This window comes from Esox lucius, chromosome 19 (genome assembly GCF_011004845.1).
Source record: "Esox lucius isolate fEsoLuc1 chromosome 19, fEsoLuc1.pri, whole genome shotgun sequence".
NCBI classification, from domain to species: domain Eukaryota; kingdom Metazoa; phylum Chordata; class Actinopteri; order Esociformes; family Esocidae; genus Esox; species Esox lucius.
The window spans coordinates 17,826,651-17,843,583 of record NC_047587.1 but is presented as its reverse complement, the minus strand read 5'-3'; the positions used below and the strand labels follow the sequence as shown (position 1 = coordinate 17,843,583).

At 45.2% G+C, this 16,933-nt stretch overlaps 1 protein-coding gene and 1 non-coding gene across 5 annotated transcripts; one reads left to right on the top strand and one right to left on the bottom strand.

The window, feature by feature from the left end:
* Positions 1 to 10: 10 nt before the first annotated feature.
* trnar-acg lies at positions 11 to 83 on the bottom strand. Its single transcript has one exon. It is a non-coding gene; the product is annotated as a tRNA-Arg (tRNA).
* Positions 84 to 285: 202 nt separating this feature from the next.
* fanci (FA complementation group I) lies at positions 286 to 16,890 on the top strand. 4 transcript variants are annotated; one of them, XM_010883808.5, is made up of 38 exons: positions 286 to 479; positions 719 to 815; positions 2,191 to 2,263; positions 2,386 to 2,516; positions 2,703 to 2,856; positions 3,266 to 3,323; positions 4,130 to 4,171; positions 4,257 to 4,380; positions 6,819 to 6,904; positions 6,986 to 7,118; positions 7,478 to 7,555; positions 7,897 to 8,033; positions 8,126 to 8,309; positions 8,843 to 8,930; positions 9,066 to 9,196; positions 9,524 to 9,594; positions 9,952 to 10,066; positions 10,197 to 10,319; positions 10,460 to 10,528; positions 10,649 to 10,750; positions 10,876 to 11,055; positions 11,369 to 11,490; positions 11,780 to 11,935; positions 12,052 to 12,231; positions 12,575 to 12,738; positions 13,234 to 13,316; positions 13,905 to 14,021; positions 14,104 to 14,155; positions 14,423 to 14,550; positions 14,668 to 14,733; positions 14,993 to 15,089; positions 15,200 to 15,384; positions 15,545 to 15,601; positions 15,681 to 15,740; positions 15,919 to 15,990; positions 16,104 to 16,199; positions 16,367 to 16,468; positions 16,783 to 16,890. In XM_010883808.5, the coding sequence occupies exons 2-38, from the start codon at positions 729 to 731 to the stop codon at positions 16,843 to 16,845; spliced, it is 3,966 nt and encodes a 1,321-aa protein (XP_010882110.3). In that variant the 5' UTR covers positions 286 to 479; positions 719 to 728; the 3' UTR covers positions 16,846 to 16,890. The 4 variants fall into 4 exon arrangements, with proteins under 4 accessions (XP_010882110.3, XP_034144163.1, XP_034144162.1 ...); XM_034288272.1 differs by lacking the exon at positions 286 to 479 and having other exon boundaries at positions 810 to 832; XM_034288271.1 differs by lacking the exons at positions 286 to 479; positions 719 to 815 and adding an exon at positions 852 to 1,938.
* Positions 16,891 to 16,933: the final 43 nt, after the last annotated feature.

Below are 16,933 nucleotides of genomic sequence, written 5' to 3'. Positions count from 1 at the left end.
TCAAAACATTCGAGCCAGCCAGGAGTCGAACCTAGAATCTTCTGATCCGTAGTCAGACGCGTTATCCATTGCGCCACTGGCCCGATGGAGGGCGTGAAAACAATCACCATATTAAACTGGTCGGTTGTTCTACTGGCAAAATGTTGATGTAACATTCGACACAAGGCTTTCACGGCCTTCATATTAACAAGTTGGCAGGTGCTGAATCATTTTCATCAAATGTGTTGACCACATTTTGTAACGTAAGAAAGTTAGCAAGCAAGCGTTTATTATGCAGTTAATACCAAAATAAAAAATAAATAAACGTATAGCACGTGGTGGGCGTTTCGTACACACAGAGCCAATCACGGCATGCAAAATACAGGAAGAGGTTAATTTTGGTGGCGGGAATTTACTCGTAACGCCTTATCTGCTAGTAGTTATTACTAAACTATTCCCCAAAAAGTAGTTTTGCCACAATACGATTAGGACTCGCAAAGGTATGTTGGACAAACTTGTGTTTATTTAAAAGTTATCACAATAACATTTGTCATTAGACTGGACGCCACGGCGATAGTCAAAGTTAGCTTATTAGTTGCTAAGCTAAATACTGTTATGCAAGGGAAAACGTTACAGTTATTCGCAAAGGTATGCTGCCTAATATGTTATCTACCCTGTTACTGAATTGTGTTGCTACTTGATTGACAGTGTATGTATTATTTTACACACACTCCAACAGGTGAGCTGATATGATGATGGAGAAGATAGTTTCGTTGTCAGATGGAGAAAACATCGACGAGCTGCAGCAGTATCTCTCATCCCTGACAGATGACCAGGTCACAAGTCACCACAAGTTAACACTTTTTTTCCAAAATACTTACTACCCTAACAGTTTATGACTATATATCTTACAATCTTGTGACATATAATTAATTCAACTATACAGTATATCCGTGTGAACATTTACACATTGTTTTATTATTTAGTACCAAAATATATATTGCCTTGACCCACATAAGTAGGCTGGACAGTTGAAAGATTTTGCTGGGTGAAATTTAGTTCATTGCATTCGTCATGGAGGCCATTATGTTAATATAACCGTATATACAAGTTTTGTGTAGTAGTTTTAGAGGAATCGGGGAAACCGGCTGTATTTTAGGTGTTGTTTCACCCTGGCTCTTTCTATCAATTGTATTGAGCCCTGTGGCACCAAATCGTTTTTAGAACATATTGTTAATCAAAACATAAGGCCCACTACTGTTATGCATACAGCCCCACTAGTATAAGGATGACAAAGAAGACATGCAAGAGATCATACAAATGTCATATATATGTATCTTTACTGAGCTGCTATTTACAATTTTCATGAAAATCCATTGTCATCTGTAGTTAGCCTTTAACAATTCCGAAATGACAATTAATTTTTCTAAACTTGCTCCTCCATTGTTATCCTATGGAACAAGGCTAGATGTGCAGACCTGCCTGTGTAATTCATAAGATATCTCAAAATGTATGTTGATTTTTTTTCCCAAGTCATTTTAATTCAGTTCCCTTGGAACTCGGAGCTTCGCCTTTTGTTTTCCAATGGAGAGACATACTGGTTTATTAAGGTGAAATAATGTAACATTTTAAATTTCTATAAGTGGGGCATCATTTTAATCAAGACAATCTTCTCTTTTTAATAAGAAATGATTTGGCTGCGCCATTCCTTGTAAACAAACGCTAACCTATAAATAATCACAAGTTATTTTATTTTTTAGTACTTCCCGGTTACCCAGATGTAATCGCAATTGATACTATAGGGGATTGAATGTTTACTTTCTACATCAGATGTTTTTTTTCCCAGTTTTGTCTTAAGAAGCGATGGTTGGAGTTAAATAAAAATGGACGCATTTGTTGGTGCCATTTTGAGGGAATGGGATTCTTAGCACTAATCATGCCACGAGAGGCTCAGCGAAGGTTCGATTTAATTCATTTGCTATGGCCTCGCGCCAGGGTTCCAGCTCAGCTAGTGTTCTTTAGCGGTTTTACAGGTGTGGGTGAAATTTGAAGCTTTCTATTGTTCAGCCTAACCTAAGTTTGTGCCATTTTGACAACTATCATTGTGACATGCCTTCCATTAAGAAGTTGGCAACAAGAGAGCACAAACAATGGCACCCAGGCTAAAATAGCTACTTGACATAATTTTGGAGTGGGTGTTTTTATTTCTAGCTGACCATGGTGGTCACTAACAGTGCTTTGAAGGGGAAGGACATTGGAGCCATTGTCAAAGCCATATTCAAAGGTAAGCATGTGGTATGTAAAAAGTGACACTCCAAACTAAGCTGTTATCCGTGTCCTGTGGTCCTTCTGAATTCTGTTGCTAGCAATGTTATAGAATGGTGTCTCAAAGTGTGTGTTTCTAAGGGTCTCCGCCCAGCACCCCAAAGGGAGCGAGTCGCAGGCTGCTCCTGTACCAGCACTGCATCCCCCTGTGTGATTCTGGAGATCTCCAGACAGAGGTGGCATCAGACATATTAGGACTCCTGATGCTTGAGGTACAGGGATATTTCTTACAAAGTTGTATTGTGCCGGGTCATCAACTGTGCTGTGCAGTTTCAATTTCAATCAGATAAGCCAGTGGGTATTTTCTGCCATTTCTTTCATGTCTAAACTGAAATAATTTGTTACAGATTTTTTGACTCATCCAGTCTCGTAACTCTTTCTTTGTGTTCTTCTCTTAGACCCACAATCTGCCCGGCCCCTCCTTGGCACAGCTGGCCTCTCTCTTTGTTGATGCCATTAAGACAGGCAAGATGGGGAATGGCAAATCCATGGAGCTCTTTCCCACAGTCCTCACGGCCCTTGCTTCCACTGAGGCCCTCTCCTATGGGAAAGGTACAAAAACATCTTCAAAACCGTAGATGCAAAAGCCTGCAGTGGGGTTGAGAATTGGCAGGAACTTCACAATACAATATTATCACGATACATGCCAATATATGTATTGAGATTAAATATTTAGTTTTTATTGCAATAAAATGTTCCCTGACATTGCTTACCATGTCTGATGCAGAGCGATGATACGGCCATCTGAAAGTTCTAATCTGACATGGAAGTAAAGGTGCTGAACACTGTGTTCCCTCCTTAAAAAGATGGAGAAGTAAAAACACTTGTTTTAGTACAGTGTTTATGCAGCTTACTAGTGCAAAAAATAATATCGCAATATTGTCCAAACAGTACGATACATTGTCAAAGACAAAATCTCAGTGTGTAACTTGATATTTCCCCCCCCATTACTGATGCACAGGAGAGCTGAGTGGTGAAGAGTACAAGAAGCAGGTCATCAACAGCCTCTGCTCCAGCAGGTCTGGTCCTGGATTTCACTTTAAATGACTGAGTCAATTCTGAGGGATGTTCTTCTCAAATGTCACTATGCCCAATGTCAGTTCAGGTCTTGATTTCTCATTATGGCCTGTGATTAAGGTACTTCCATAATAGTAGTCTCATATGGGAAAATCTAATTTCCAGCACTAATTTTCCAATACGGGGAGGGCTCCAAGGATTTTTGGACCTCAAGGCATAATTGAAGAAATAAACACAGTAATATACTGAATATTTACCTTACCATTGTAAAGGATCAGTGGTTAAGATTTATTTAATTTCAAAACTTGCAGAAAGGATTGTCAAACTATTTTAATCTTTTTAATATAATCTAATCTATTTAAATACAATATTAACATGTTCATTTTATTTTAGTTTTTGCATTTTGCTGGCTATCAGTTGACACTCAAGATGTGCTTGAATACAGGTTGGGAGTTGTTTTAGCTGCCAAATCTTCTTTAATTGGAAGACATTTTAACATTCTTGAAATGAATTATAAAAATAGTTTTTTACTTTTTTCAAGCATTCAATTGATGAAACACAACCATTGGTATTGTTTTGGTAATGAGTCAACTGCAAGTTTAGAACTGGAAATTTAAACTTGAATCCCCTGAATGTTTGAGCATGCAGGTCCAGAATGTGACATTCTAAAATTCTGTTTTAACATGGGAAAATGTTTTGTTTAAAGTAAAAGGGATGCTTTCAAAAAGGGGGAATTTAATTTAAGGAGCCATAGTTGCTCACTGACAAGGCACACGGTGCTACTTAAACATGTTTGTTTTGTTTCCAGATGGGACCCACAGTGTGTGATCCACTTGACCACCATGTTCAGGTAGAATTTGGCAAAACAAATGTTGATTCATGACTGCGTGTTTACTCAGTGAGTGCATCCTCCTGCATTAAACAATCCTCTCCAGAGATGTGCCCCTTTCCCCGGAGGAGCTGCAGTTCCTGGTGGAGAAGGTCCTGAGAATGTTCCTCAAACTGGACCTGCAGGAGATCCCACCACTAGTCTACCAACTCCTGCTGTTGGCTGCTAAGGTGTGTGTGTCTGTTCGTCTGTGTGTGTGTGTGTGTGTGTGTGTGTGTGTGCCTGCATGCAGAGTGCAAGTCTTTTGGAACATCCCATCTAATATGGAGTCAGACCCACCTACATTATACAGCACACCTCTTCTGGAACCTAACAAAACCTAATTTTGCAAATAAAACACATTTGTGTTTCCTATATGAATAATAGTTCCCTCAAATCTGGTTTATCAGTCACCAATGAAACATTTCAATAATAAAAAAGGAAAATCTGATTTTCTCATCAAAATGTTAGAATGCTGTGTTGCACAAATGAATACAGCCTCCTGACAAAAAGTTACAAAATGCTACTCCATAATAAAATACTGGTGCCATTTAAGGGCAATTCATCAGCAGATGAGCCTGTTGCACCATCAGCCACAGACAGGTGTAATTCGTTGCCAGTTGACTGGTACTTAACCCACTGAATCCCTCTCAGACCTGATGGTGACAGTGGCACCACATGGGAGAGAGAGAATTTCATTGCACAAAAGAGGACAAGGGTACAAGAGGATTAGCAAATCCCTGTTATTGAGACGGAACACCGTAGCAAAAGTGATACAGAAGTTCAAAAAGGACGTGACAAGCCCTTTGAGATGTTCTGGCCGGCCCCATGAGCTTTCCCCCCCACAACATGAACCATTTGTGCTGAGAAAAGTACAGGAGAATCACAAAGCAAGTGTCTCAGAGCTGGCAAAAGCTGTGGTAAGCCAAACTGGAGTGATTGTTTCATCTCACGCAGTAAGATGCACCTTGCGTAGAAGTGGATTGCGTGGTTGTCGTCCACACAGGAAGCCACTGTTGAAGCCAAAGCACAAGAAGGCCTGTTTAGCATTTGCCAAGGCCCATGTTGACCAAGGTGAAGACTTTTGAGGATCCATACTCTGGTCTGATGAGACCAAGGTCAGTCTGTTTGGATCTGATGGCATCCAAAATGTCTGGCGTCGCAAGGAGGAGGAGTACAGTGAGGAGTGCATGGTCCCCACAGTGAAGTATGGAGGTGGTGAAGTTCCTATGTATGAGTGCTAAAGGTGAGGGAATTGTACTTCATCGATGGCATCATGAATTCGCAGATGTACTGCAAAATACTGAAAGAGAAGATGGTGCCCTCTCCACACCCTGGGACGTAGGCCACTTTTTCAACATGACAATGACCCTAAACCTTCTTCCAAGGTCACAGCTGCATTCTTAAGAACAAGGTTAAAGTGATGCAGTGGCCAAGCGTGTCACCTGACCTCAACCCTATTGAGCATCTGTTGGGAACTTGGAAGGGAAAAGCTGAGCAGCACTGCCATCAAATATTAAGGCACTTGAGATGGTTATCCGCCAGGAGTGGAACAGAACAGACGTGACGGTACCTTGTACACGCTACCAAGAAGGGTCAGTGCAGTACTTAAAAGTAATGGCGGGGTCACTAAGTATTAGAGTATTACTTATTTGTAGAATTTAACTGAAGTTGTACTAATTTTGGCAACCCTTGATTAAAGCAAAGTTACCTAATGTGTTTTTCATTGTTATTGATGACAAATCTGTCTGCTGTTATTAAGTACATGTAAAATAGATGAAGATTTGATCATATTTCCATGGATTATAATGGTGGTCATTAAGACTTGTAAATATGTATTTATGTTCAGAAGGGGTGTATTCATTTGTGCTGTATACTCTCCAGTCCAGTTTGCATTCTTCGGGGCATGAACTGTACAACATTCAAACGTTGCTCAGTTGGTATCAAGGGACCTAACTGATGCCGGGAACACATTCAGTGAACTCTTAAACCACATCCACCATCTGGTAATTTGCAGACCAGATGGGGCAAAGGAAACATGCTGCACACATCAAATCATAATATCCATTTTCATTACTCAACAGGAACTGTGAGTCTTTAGACCAGGCAATGCCCACCCTTCAGTTGTCCAGTGTTGGTGATTGTCTGCCCACTTGGTCCGCTACCTTTTGTTTTCAGCTGATTTAAAGTAGAGCCTGGTGTGGTTGTTTGCTGCTGCAGATTTGGGGGATGTCGTTCTGCACACCACCCTTGTGCAGTCATTTCCCTGTTTGTGGCTCGCTTGCCTGCCAGCTAGTATGACCGTCTGTATTCTCTATGAACCATTCTCACCAAAAGGCTGTTTCTGCTCCCAGGACGGCTGCTGTCTGGAAGTTTTGTCCTGGTTGCGTGATGCTCAGTAAATTCTAGAAACTGTTGTGTTTGAGAAATGCGCGCAGGCTGGTTTTTCTAAGACTGTGAATCCAACATGCCTGGCGAAGACTAGTACGCCACGCTCCAGGTTGCATATTTTACTAATTTTGCCCAGTGTTTCTGAGTAGGGTGGTGTACCAAATGTACCGAACACTGCATGGCCTGCGTGTTCCCACGTAGCTCTGTGAATGAATATCCTTTGTTTGTTTCCTACCAGGGCTGCAAGAAACAAGTCCTGGAGGGAATCATCAGTTACTTTACAGAGCAGGACCTTCGCCAAAAAGAGGAACAGAATAACGGAGAGTGAGTGTTCTGAACTATTGTACCCTATGTCCCAGCCCATTGCTTCTTGTGCTGGTTTCATGCCCTCCCTCCCCTTTTCAGGATTTCGGATTTGGAGGTTCAGTCCGTCCCTGAGGACCAGCTGAGGCACGTGGAGGGCACGGCCATCTTGCATATAGTCTTTGCAATGCGACTCGACCACGAGCTGGGAAGGGAGTTCCTGAAAAGCCTCAAGGTTCCAGATTCCCTGTCATCTACTTTGTCACCCACTCTCTGAAACAGGATGACCGTAATGACGGAGGCCTGGTGGTTGCGGGAAAAAAAACACTGGTGTTCTGTTCATATTGCTGCTGGAGTGAAGCCTTAAAAAGGATGTTCCAGGATTTTCCAAATAAGACCACTCAACTGCTTTAACAAAGCTAAATTCTCTTCTGGATGCCAATTGTGTTGTCTATATGCACCAAGGAAGTGGCTATCCTGAGTTGGAGCAAAGGCTAACGACACAACCTCTGCTGATACTGCTGTTTTTAAGTGTTCAGCATGGTGCTAGCTCAGACCGTGTTGACTGCGTGGTGCGTCCTCTGTCCTCTGTAGGGCTCCCAGGGAGATCTCTGTCCATTCAGCATTGCTCTGCTGCTCTCTGTGGCCAGGATCCCACGCTACGAGGAACAGGTAAGAACCTAGATGGACCCAACTCCTAAAAAGAAAATAAGGCAAGTGTTCTAGTTTAGCCTTCACTCTTTCCATACCTTTCTTCTCTCCCTTCTCTACATCTTTCTCACCCCTCCCTCCCTATCTCATACGCCAGACCTCCTCCACCCCTCCCTATCTCCTACACCATATGCCCTCCTGACCTTTTTCCTACTCAACCTCCCCTCCTCTCTGTCTTCTACCTCATAGCTCTTCCAAGCCCTCCTCTCCCTCAGCATACCTGCACCCATCCTACTTTCCTTCTTAATAGCTCCTGTAACTGCTTCACTCCTCTCTCTCTCTCTCCCGCTCATGTGGGCCAGGTCTTTGAGCTCCTGAAGGGGGCGATCAGTAAGGACTTAAAGAATGAGCAGCTGCGTCACGGCTCCAAGTTCCTGCAGGACCTACTGCCTCAGCGCTGCAGCCTTGCTCAGATGATCCTGGACACGGTCAAGAACAGGTCAGAGAGGCCGTCTGTTTTCTTGTCTTGTTTCATTGTGATGTCAGATTCTAGTGTGGTGACCGACTCAGAGCCCCCTCTGACCCGTGCAGTGTTTTTGGCTGGGACCATGTGACCCAGGGGCTAGTCCAGCTGGGTTTCATTCTCATGGACTCGTTTGGGCCCAAGGCAGCACCATTTGGGAAGACCGCCGCCGAGGGGGCCATTGTCACGGCCAAGACTCCCACACAACAGGCCTGTAGACTGGGGGGACAGGTCCTCTTGGAGGGCTTTAAGGTAGGAAACCTTGTGTGTAATGATGATGATGATCAATGTGGTCGTTCTAAAGTGAGGCAATATGTCCAGTTTGAGAAAATCCTCATCCCTAGTTTCCATTCGAAGTAGTACTTTATCATGAATGGCTTGATTAAAGAAAACAGTACTACACTCAGTTGTATAACAATGTTGAACCCAGTATTTAGTCTTGTTCATCCGAAATATAGGGGTTTTCTTCCCAAGCCAAACCATGGTTAAAATGAATGCACTTTATCAAGGGGCTTTGGATGATGCTGTGAACTTTATTGCACAGGCTAGTTGATAGTGCTATAGTACTGTAACTCTAGAGGAGTTATTTATTTACTCTACAGGAGTTTCATTTAGATGCCTTATGTCTGTATGCAAATTGTATGTATTTGTTTTATTCTTGGATTAATGTTCCCAAGGCACACTTGTAAATGAGATTTAGGTCTCAATGTGTCTCCCTGGTTAAATAAAAATTTGGAAGAACAGAAATCATATTTCAACCCCATTCTTTGGTTATATTTGCACAGATGCATGAGCCGATCAGGGTTGAGATATTGGAGCAAGTCCTGAACCGCTTGGTCACAAAGACAGCCACTCCAGTCACTCATTTCATTGGTAAATATGCTTCTATTGTTCCCCCTGTGCTATGCCAGGCCAAGCGTGTGTTTTTTTTGTGTGTGCACGCGATAGCCTGGTGATGTTACTAGATGCCCCTCCATGTGGTTTGCTTTCTCTCTCCTTGATCATCAGAGCTCCTTTCAGACATTGTGGTCTCCGCTCCCATGATCCTCCTGGAGTCATCGTCCAAGGTGACTGAGACATTTGATCATCTGTCCTACCTGCCGCTAGCCACCGTGCAGGGACTACTGAAGGCTGTCCAGGTAACATCGGTAACATCGGGACTTGAGGGTGGTAATAGCCCCTCCTGCTGCACACAGCAAGGCTTCCCTTGACCGCTGACCCCGGGCATTACCTCACCTGGACTTATGTAGGCCAGCAATCTGAAGGACACTTCCTGTCAAACTATTAACATGGTCAACGCACTTTCTCCTATGTAAATCCAAAGGGGAGGAGAGTCTGGCTTAACTCCCTGTCACTGTTTAGCATATCAAACACACACACACACACACACACACACACACACACACACACACACACACACTGTGCCCAGGGGATGCTAGTGTGATGTCTCTGTTTATTGTTCCCAGCCACTGCTGAAGGTCAGTATGTCCATGAAGGACGCTCTGATCCTGGTACTGAGGAAGGCTATGTTCTCCAGGTAACCCTCCACTTTTGATCTATCCAGATCTAGCTGTGATCAGTGGTGCTTTTGGCTCCGAATTGTTTTAAGCAGCTCAGTGTGTTAGTGCTATGTCCCCACTGTTATATTATGAATGTATTAATACACATAATGAAATAACATTACTGCTGCTACATCATCAAGGGCCTACTGAGACACATGAAGCACGTAGGCCCTGGGCTCTTTGCCCTCTCCTCTGAACAAATCGGAGACATTCAGGGAATATACCTTTGACTTTCTGACGAGGAGATGGCATGCGTGGAATTGGTTGCGAATGCTGGAAAGGGTTGAAAGAGCGGAGACTGATAAAGGCCTCATGTCATGTGACCCTGGCAGCCAGTTGGATGGGAGAAAGTCTGCCCTGACTGGCTTCCTGTTGCTGCTGAAGAACTTCCGGGTCCTGGGGAGCCTGTCCTCCAGTCAAGCCAGCCAGACCATCTCCTCCAGCCAGGTGAGGTCCGTTTTGATTCTGTTATGTCAATGTCTTGATGTCAGTACCGCTGCACTGTCACCAACTGATTCAAGCCAGTTTGAGGGAACTTGTTTGGGTGTCTTCCCCCTGTGTTCCGCCCTGTGTTCAGGTCCAGGTGGACGTCCACTCCCGCTACAACTCTGCGGCTAATGAAGCCTTCTGCCTGGAGATCCTCAGCAGCCTGCGCCGCTGTTTGGGCCAGCAGGCCGACGTACGCCTCATGCTGTACGAGGTCAGAACCGCCACGGCTAGACTGCTCTCAGAACCGTCTGCAGCAGTCGCTGTACTGTAACAGTATTTCATACCAGGCCGTCCAGAATGGAAACCCAAACACTGTAATAATAATCTGGTTGTCTTGTGTGCCTTTGGAAGGGTTTCCATGACGTCATACGGCGCAACTCCCAGCTGGCCAGCTCCATCATGCAGACCTTGCTTTCCCAGGTGTGTTGGGGTGTTTGGTTTCTGCTGTGATTACATGCTGTGTATTGTACTTTGATTTGACGTGTGTGTGTGTGTGTGTGTGTTCTGTGTATGTGTGTTCTGCATGTCTGTTCTGCATAGCTGCGGCGGTACTATGAGCCAGAACAGGACCTTTTACCACCAGTGAAGCTGGAGTCATGCATCAGTGCTCAAGGAGACCAAGTCTTCCTCCAGGAGCCTCTGGTATTCCTCTTCCATCTGTTACGCATCTTTGAGCGTGTGCGTGCGTGCGTGCGTGTGTGTGTGACTGTGCTGGTGCTGTGCATCCATGGGAATGGCAGCACATTGAAGCTTCCTGTTCCTCTCAGTCCCACCTATTGAGCTGCACAGTCCACTGCCTGCTGTGGTACCAGGGCATGTCCCAGCCCAACGCTGGCGAGAGCGACAACGACGACGATGATGAGGGGGGAGTTCAAGCTGAACTGCAGAGCCTCTTGGAGAGCATCACGCGTCGGATGATCAAATGTGAATTGGAGGACTTTGAGCTGGTGTGTATCAGCATCTTATCTACTGACTTGGTGCAGTACAACCGTTGAAGAAATGATTTAGAAGTTTTAGAGTTTGGCGGAGCAATGAAACTAATTGTATGGGATGTAGTTCTTGCGTCGGAGCCAAGCTGCTTTATAAATGTTTTTATTAGTCCCTTAAGAGTGCATGCACTTTTGGCCAATTAGATTGGGTGGCTGGATTTGTTTTATAATAACCTACTAATAATGGTTAAGGTTAGGATCTGGAAAGAGGACAGGGAGTGATTGGATGGGCAACACAGTATTTGTGAGGTGACGTTATGTCTGTGACCAGGACAAGTCGGCTGAGTTCTCTGTGGTGTCCAGTGTTGGGGTGAAGAACAGCATCTATGCGGTCCTGGTGATGGGAGTGTACGAGGTGCTCATGGAATACAACTTCACCAAGGCCAACTACAGGTAACCCGGCTCTGTGGGAGAAGCTACGGCAATAGTTTCATCTTGTATTAGGAAATGCTGAAATACACATTGAACAATACACATTTTCAGGATGCTCAGTCTGCAGTACTGTTTGTGAAGGTGGGAAACATGCTGAGTATAATAGTCAGTTTTGTGTCAAACTACATGGCGCTCGGCTCCTGGAAAGAAAAAATCATTTCATGACCAAGTTGGATTGCAGAGGATGTATCGGGATAAATGACATGCTAGTGTGAGATGGGGAGAACATTTGCCTGTGTTTGTGTTGCAGTAAGAGTGTTTTTGAGGAAGTCCTGGAGCTGTTTAAACGCTACAACAAAATGGCTCAGATCCTAAGGGAGAAGTCTGGAAAGGGCAAGAGCAGCAAGAGCCCCCGCAGCCTGCTGTCTATAGGCTTTGTGTCAACGCTGCTCACTGCACTCTTCAGGTGTGTGTGTCTGGGTGTGGGAATGTTCCTTTCCAGTTTGCATGAACACACAACGTAGTTTCATCTCGGCCGCACAAATCTGTGTGGCCTGTCTTACCGTTGACTGTGTGTTTCAGAGATAGCACTCAGAGCAGGGATGAAGCTCTTACAGTGCTGCGCTCCAGTGGGGACTTCCTGCGCTACTCTGTGAGCGTGGCCCTGCAGAAGGTCACACAGCTGGAGGACACTGGACACACGGACGGACCCGATGGCCAAAACACAGACAAGACTTTCCGCCACCTCTGTGACATCACCAGGTCAGAATCTCTCTACTGGTCAGATTTAGGATGAAATCCCCAGGTTATATTTTCCGTGTCGTCATGTCAGACATTGATGTCATCTGGTAAGAGTAACTGTGTCACCAGAACTGTGTCACATTCTCCCTATGACCTCACCTGTCTAGACAATGGTTTTCTCAAAGCTGACGACAGCTGTTCATTTCCACTACCATTTGACATGACAATGTCACTGTGATGCCACTTGCCTGGACAGCAATTTGAAGGTTTCTTCTAAAGGTTTTCCAATGAGTCTTTACTGATTTAAGAAAGAATACTATAAAAATGAAACGCTTGATGCCCCTCCACTCCCCACGTGCACCAGTGTCCTGATGTGGCGGTACACCAACATCCCCTGTGCAGTAGAGGATGCTGGGAAGGAGAAACGCTGCAGTGTGTCCCTCCTGTGTCTAGAAGGCCTGCTGAGAATCTTCAGCACCTGTCTGCTGCGCTACCCAGCCAGGCTGGTCCAGCTCCTCTCTGCCAACGGTGACACACACACACACACACCAAACTAAATTTAGGCCTAGACAAAGTCGTTGCTCAAAGCTGACCTCATAGTGAAGGGTTAAGCACCACCAGACAGACAGCGCTACTGCAGCTACCGAGGGAGACCAATTGCACTGCACAGTGTGGGCTGCTTAAGACGGTCCCTGGAAACATAGGCACTTAAATATTGTAGGTTCCATGCTTTAGGGCAATGGATTTCCACATAAAGGATTTTTGAAAAATGTCACGCTGCGTTGATGCATTACTGACATAGCATTGGCTGCCCTAAAACAGGTTGAATTCCACCCCAAGCACACGCTGAACCGTGTCCATTCATAGTCATCAGTTGAGCTACGGTGTACTTCATTTGGGATTTGGACCCAGATAATCAATGAAAGAATGATGGTTCTTTCGGATATGGTTCTAATGTCTGTTGTAACACGAGATGTCCTCTTCATAATCGTTCTAAATACAGCGTGGTGGTTTTCTCTTTAGATGTCTCTGTGGGAGAAGACAGTCACGGGCCAGAGAAACACAGTGTCACAGAGAAGACATCTTTCTACATTCGCCAATTCCAGGTGTGTGAATGAGGTGTCACTGGTCTTTCAAAGTTGTTTCATGGATTACATGAATTAGAAATAAAAGAATTCACTGCTAGAATACAGCATCCACAATTTCCCATACCTGTTGGGTAAATTCCCACAGCAGAAGTGTAGCATGAGGAGATGCTTCTATTCAGTTTTACAGAATTACTGTCAAATTGAAACAATTCATCTGATTGGCTTTGAGTAGATGGTCCAGTCATTCAAGTAACAAAATGGAAGAGTAACTGATTGTTGTGGGTTAGGCACAGATCATATCACCCCTTATGTCTGTTAAAAAAATAATTGTAACCAATGATAGCACAAACCAGTGAGTAAAGTAGTCAAACATTCTTCTGGTTGCAATCAAGACTTGGAGATCATGTTGACATGGAAGTGGTGTTGGGGAAAATTCACCAGCCACTATTGGTTGCAATTGAGATCAGATGTGCATGTGATCTTAGCACGTATTCTGTACCGATGATCTGCTGGCCATCCAAGGTTGCAGTTGTTCATCCTTGTCTACACCCACCCTGCAACCTTCTGGTATGCATCTGCAACCTGCATGTGTGTCTCTGTCCACAGAGGGCGCTGTTCACGCAGCTGAGTGGGGTGGAGGAGGATTTCAACAGTAAGGAGGCTCAGCTCCTGGTCAACATCCTGAGTGTGCTCTCACGTCAGCTGGAGCCCTCCTCCCAGCAGGTAGACGCCCTCAGGTTAATGTCACAGTGAGGACTCTGAGGAGAATGCATGGTCCCCTTCTCACTCACGCTCTCTTTCGCAGTTTGGTGAAGTGATCACCTGGACTGTGAAAGTCTGCAAGGAAACCAGCTTTGGTGAGTAAATGGCTGAAGTCAAGGAAATGGTTTGGATGCTAGTCTCTGGGCTTTAAAATCCTGCAGATTTAAAAAAAGTTTGAATCGGGGCTACTAGCAACTTCTGCTTTCCTTTTCTAATTTGACTCTGTACTTCTCCAGCTTTCACAATTGAAACCTATGATTCTAAGAATCAGTTCACATTACTTTATGCCTTGAGAACTTCGGTATTGAATGAAAAGGGAAATGGCTCTTTTTCCCTTCCTGTCATTCTTTCCCTCCCTCCAGAAGACGCAGCGTTCAGTAAGGGCCTGCTCTCCCTGCTCTTCAGTCTTCACGTACTCTATAAGAGTCCTGTTAGTCTGCTGTTGGAGCTTTGTCAAGACATACACAGTCAGCTGGGAGACATTGACCAGGTACAGACTACAGACCGCACGGTGACCACACCAGAAAACCTTGCTGATATCTTCCTTAATTCATCCAGTTCTGTCTAACTGTGGCCATACTGTTGTGGCTTTAATCCCCAATAACAGGACGTGGAAGTGGAGCAGCAGTCTCACTTTGCCATTGTCAACATGAAGACCGCTGCTCCTGCAACAGTGAGTGGAGCTCATCTACCGACCTTAACACGCTGTTACTGTGTCTCGCTGGTTCCCACCAAATCAGCTCGCTACTCACAGGCACATGTAGATCTAAATGTTAGCTTATCTTCAGAGTGCAGTAGAATGTCCATTTTCAGTGTCTGGTGGGCAGTGTTCAATCCTAACAGATTAGACAAGACTGCCCAGTGAGTTGCAGGTGCTGGATTTGGGAGTGGCTTTGAGCCTTGCATAATGTGTGATTTCTTTTTCCTCCCAGCTCCTTGTGCTGTCTCAGGTGGGGAGAGTGCTGGATGAAGTTGACTGGTTGATCGCCAAGAAGAAAGGCCAGTTAGTCCCTGACAAGCCCAGCCCTGGTATGTCTCTCACACGGAGAGCCTGACTCGTCCTCATCTAGTATAATGGGAGGTAGGGGGAGGATATGTACCTGTGTGCTCCATCTTTGTCCTCACCTTGGCGTGTCCAGGCGATGCCACCCAGGCAGTGCGGCAGGAGGACCCAGTGGAGAAGGCCCTGACGTTGCAGTTGGGAGCCCTCCTGACGGCCCTGAACGAGCTGGTCCAGACGGCCCTGCCCCCTGGGGTCTGCACAAACACCCTGCTGGGAGAGCTGAGCCGCACATACACCACCCTCACCACCCTGGTCAAGTATGTAAGTCTAACTTAACTACACCCACATACACCACCCTGGTCAAGTATGTAAGTCTAACTTAACTACACCCACATACACCACCCTGGTCAAGTATGTAAGTCTGACTTAACTACACCCACAATCCACACCTCATAATGTATCATTTCTGTTGATGTTGCAGTATATCCAACTGTGCTCGGGCCAGCAGGGTGTGCTCCCTGTACGCCTGGAGAAACTGGTGAGTGTAGCATTGCATTCAGTGTACGCTGTTTGAATTACAACCCTCCCGCCACTAAAATGAATCAAATTGTTTCCAGGTCAAGCTGTCAGGCTCTCACCTGACCCCACAGTGCTACTCCTTTATCACCTACGTGCAGGTATTGGCTGATTTTGACTTATTCAGTGACTGCCTGCCGACAGGGACACGGTTTCTACACCCTTGACATGTGCCATTATGGGCCAGATTGTAAATACTGCGTGAGTCTGTCCCGCTGAACACCGGCCAGAAGGCTCTTTCATAGTGTGGTGAGCTGACATGTGACTACTGTCCCACAGAGCGGAGAGCTGGCTGGGGTGGCAGATGACAAGAAGAAGAAAAAAGAGGGGGAGGCAGTTAATTCAGCGTCTGTAAGGAGTTCCTGTCTCGTTTTATTTACAGTTACAAAGAAATGCCCATATATTTGAACAGATATTGGGGTGCCTTGAACCAACAAACTGTTTACTGCTCTCCTGTTACCAAGGTAAAACTTCTGCGTGAGACCAAGGCTATTCCCAACCTCATCTACAGTATCGAGCAGTATGAGAAATACCTCATCACCCTCTCCAAAAAATCCAAGGTGTTTATGGGAGTGTTTTGGGACAGACAGGCTGAAATCAAATCCAAGTGTGTATTTGTAACCCAAATTGGAACACGAACTGCTCGTGTGCCATTTCCAGTATGAAAACACCCTCATACCACAGCATTATTTTAATAGCGATAACATAGAGGCGTGTTGCTCTGCAGGTTAACCTGATGCAGTACATGAAGCTGAGCACGTCCAGAGATTTCCGCATCAATGCAGCCACTCTGGAGTCTGCGCTGCAGGAACAAGACGACAGTCAACAGGTGAGCATCAACCACACCCCAGACAGGGACGACGGCCCCACACATGGATGACAGCTTTGAACTGAAACTGCTCCTCTTCACTGAGCTTCACCAATTGCCCATCACACCAAACGCACTCATGTCTTATTGGTCCTGCGCATTCTCTGACATCACAATGTCCACTGTAAAGTCAACGACGACACATTAATGGCTTAGAATTCCATGCAGATACATTTTTTTATGGGTTCATGGGTACTTTTCCCTAGACCCACTGGTCTGAGCTGATGTTGAGGACGACACAGATCTTAGTGCTGGTTTGTCTGCTCCCCCTTTAGACCACAGTCTCCCAGCAGCCGGAGGAGAGCCAGGAGCCCAGGAAGAAGAAAAGGAAACAGTGAAGGAGAACAATAATGCCCTATCTTTCCTTTGTTAGGAGGCCAAACTAATCCTTTGTGGTCTATGGTCTGTAAGCCTTTCCTGTCTTCT

Bases quoted from the DNA above. Each gene is read 5' to 3' on its own strand.
- fanci (XM_010883808.5), top strand. From the start codon at position 729: ATGATGATGGAGAAGATAGTTTCGTTGTCAGATGGAGAAAACATCGAC. The intron at 15,741-15,918 runs GTATTGGCTGAT...ACTGTCCCACAG, and splicing joins CCTTTATCACCTACGTGCAG to AGCGGAGAGCTGGCTGGGGT. The intron at 16,469-16,782 runs GTGAGCATCAAC...CTCCCCCTTTAG, and splicing joins AACAAGACGACAGTCAACAG to ACCACAGTCTCCCAGCAGCC.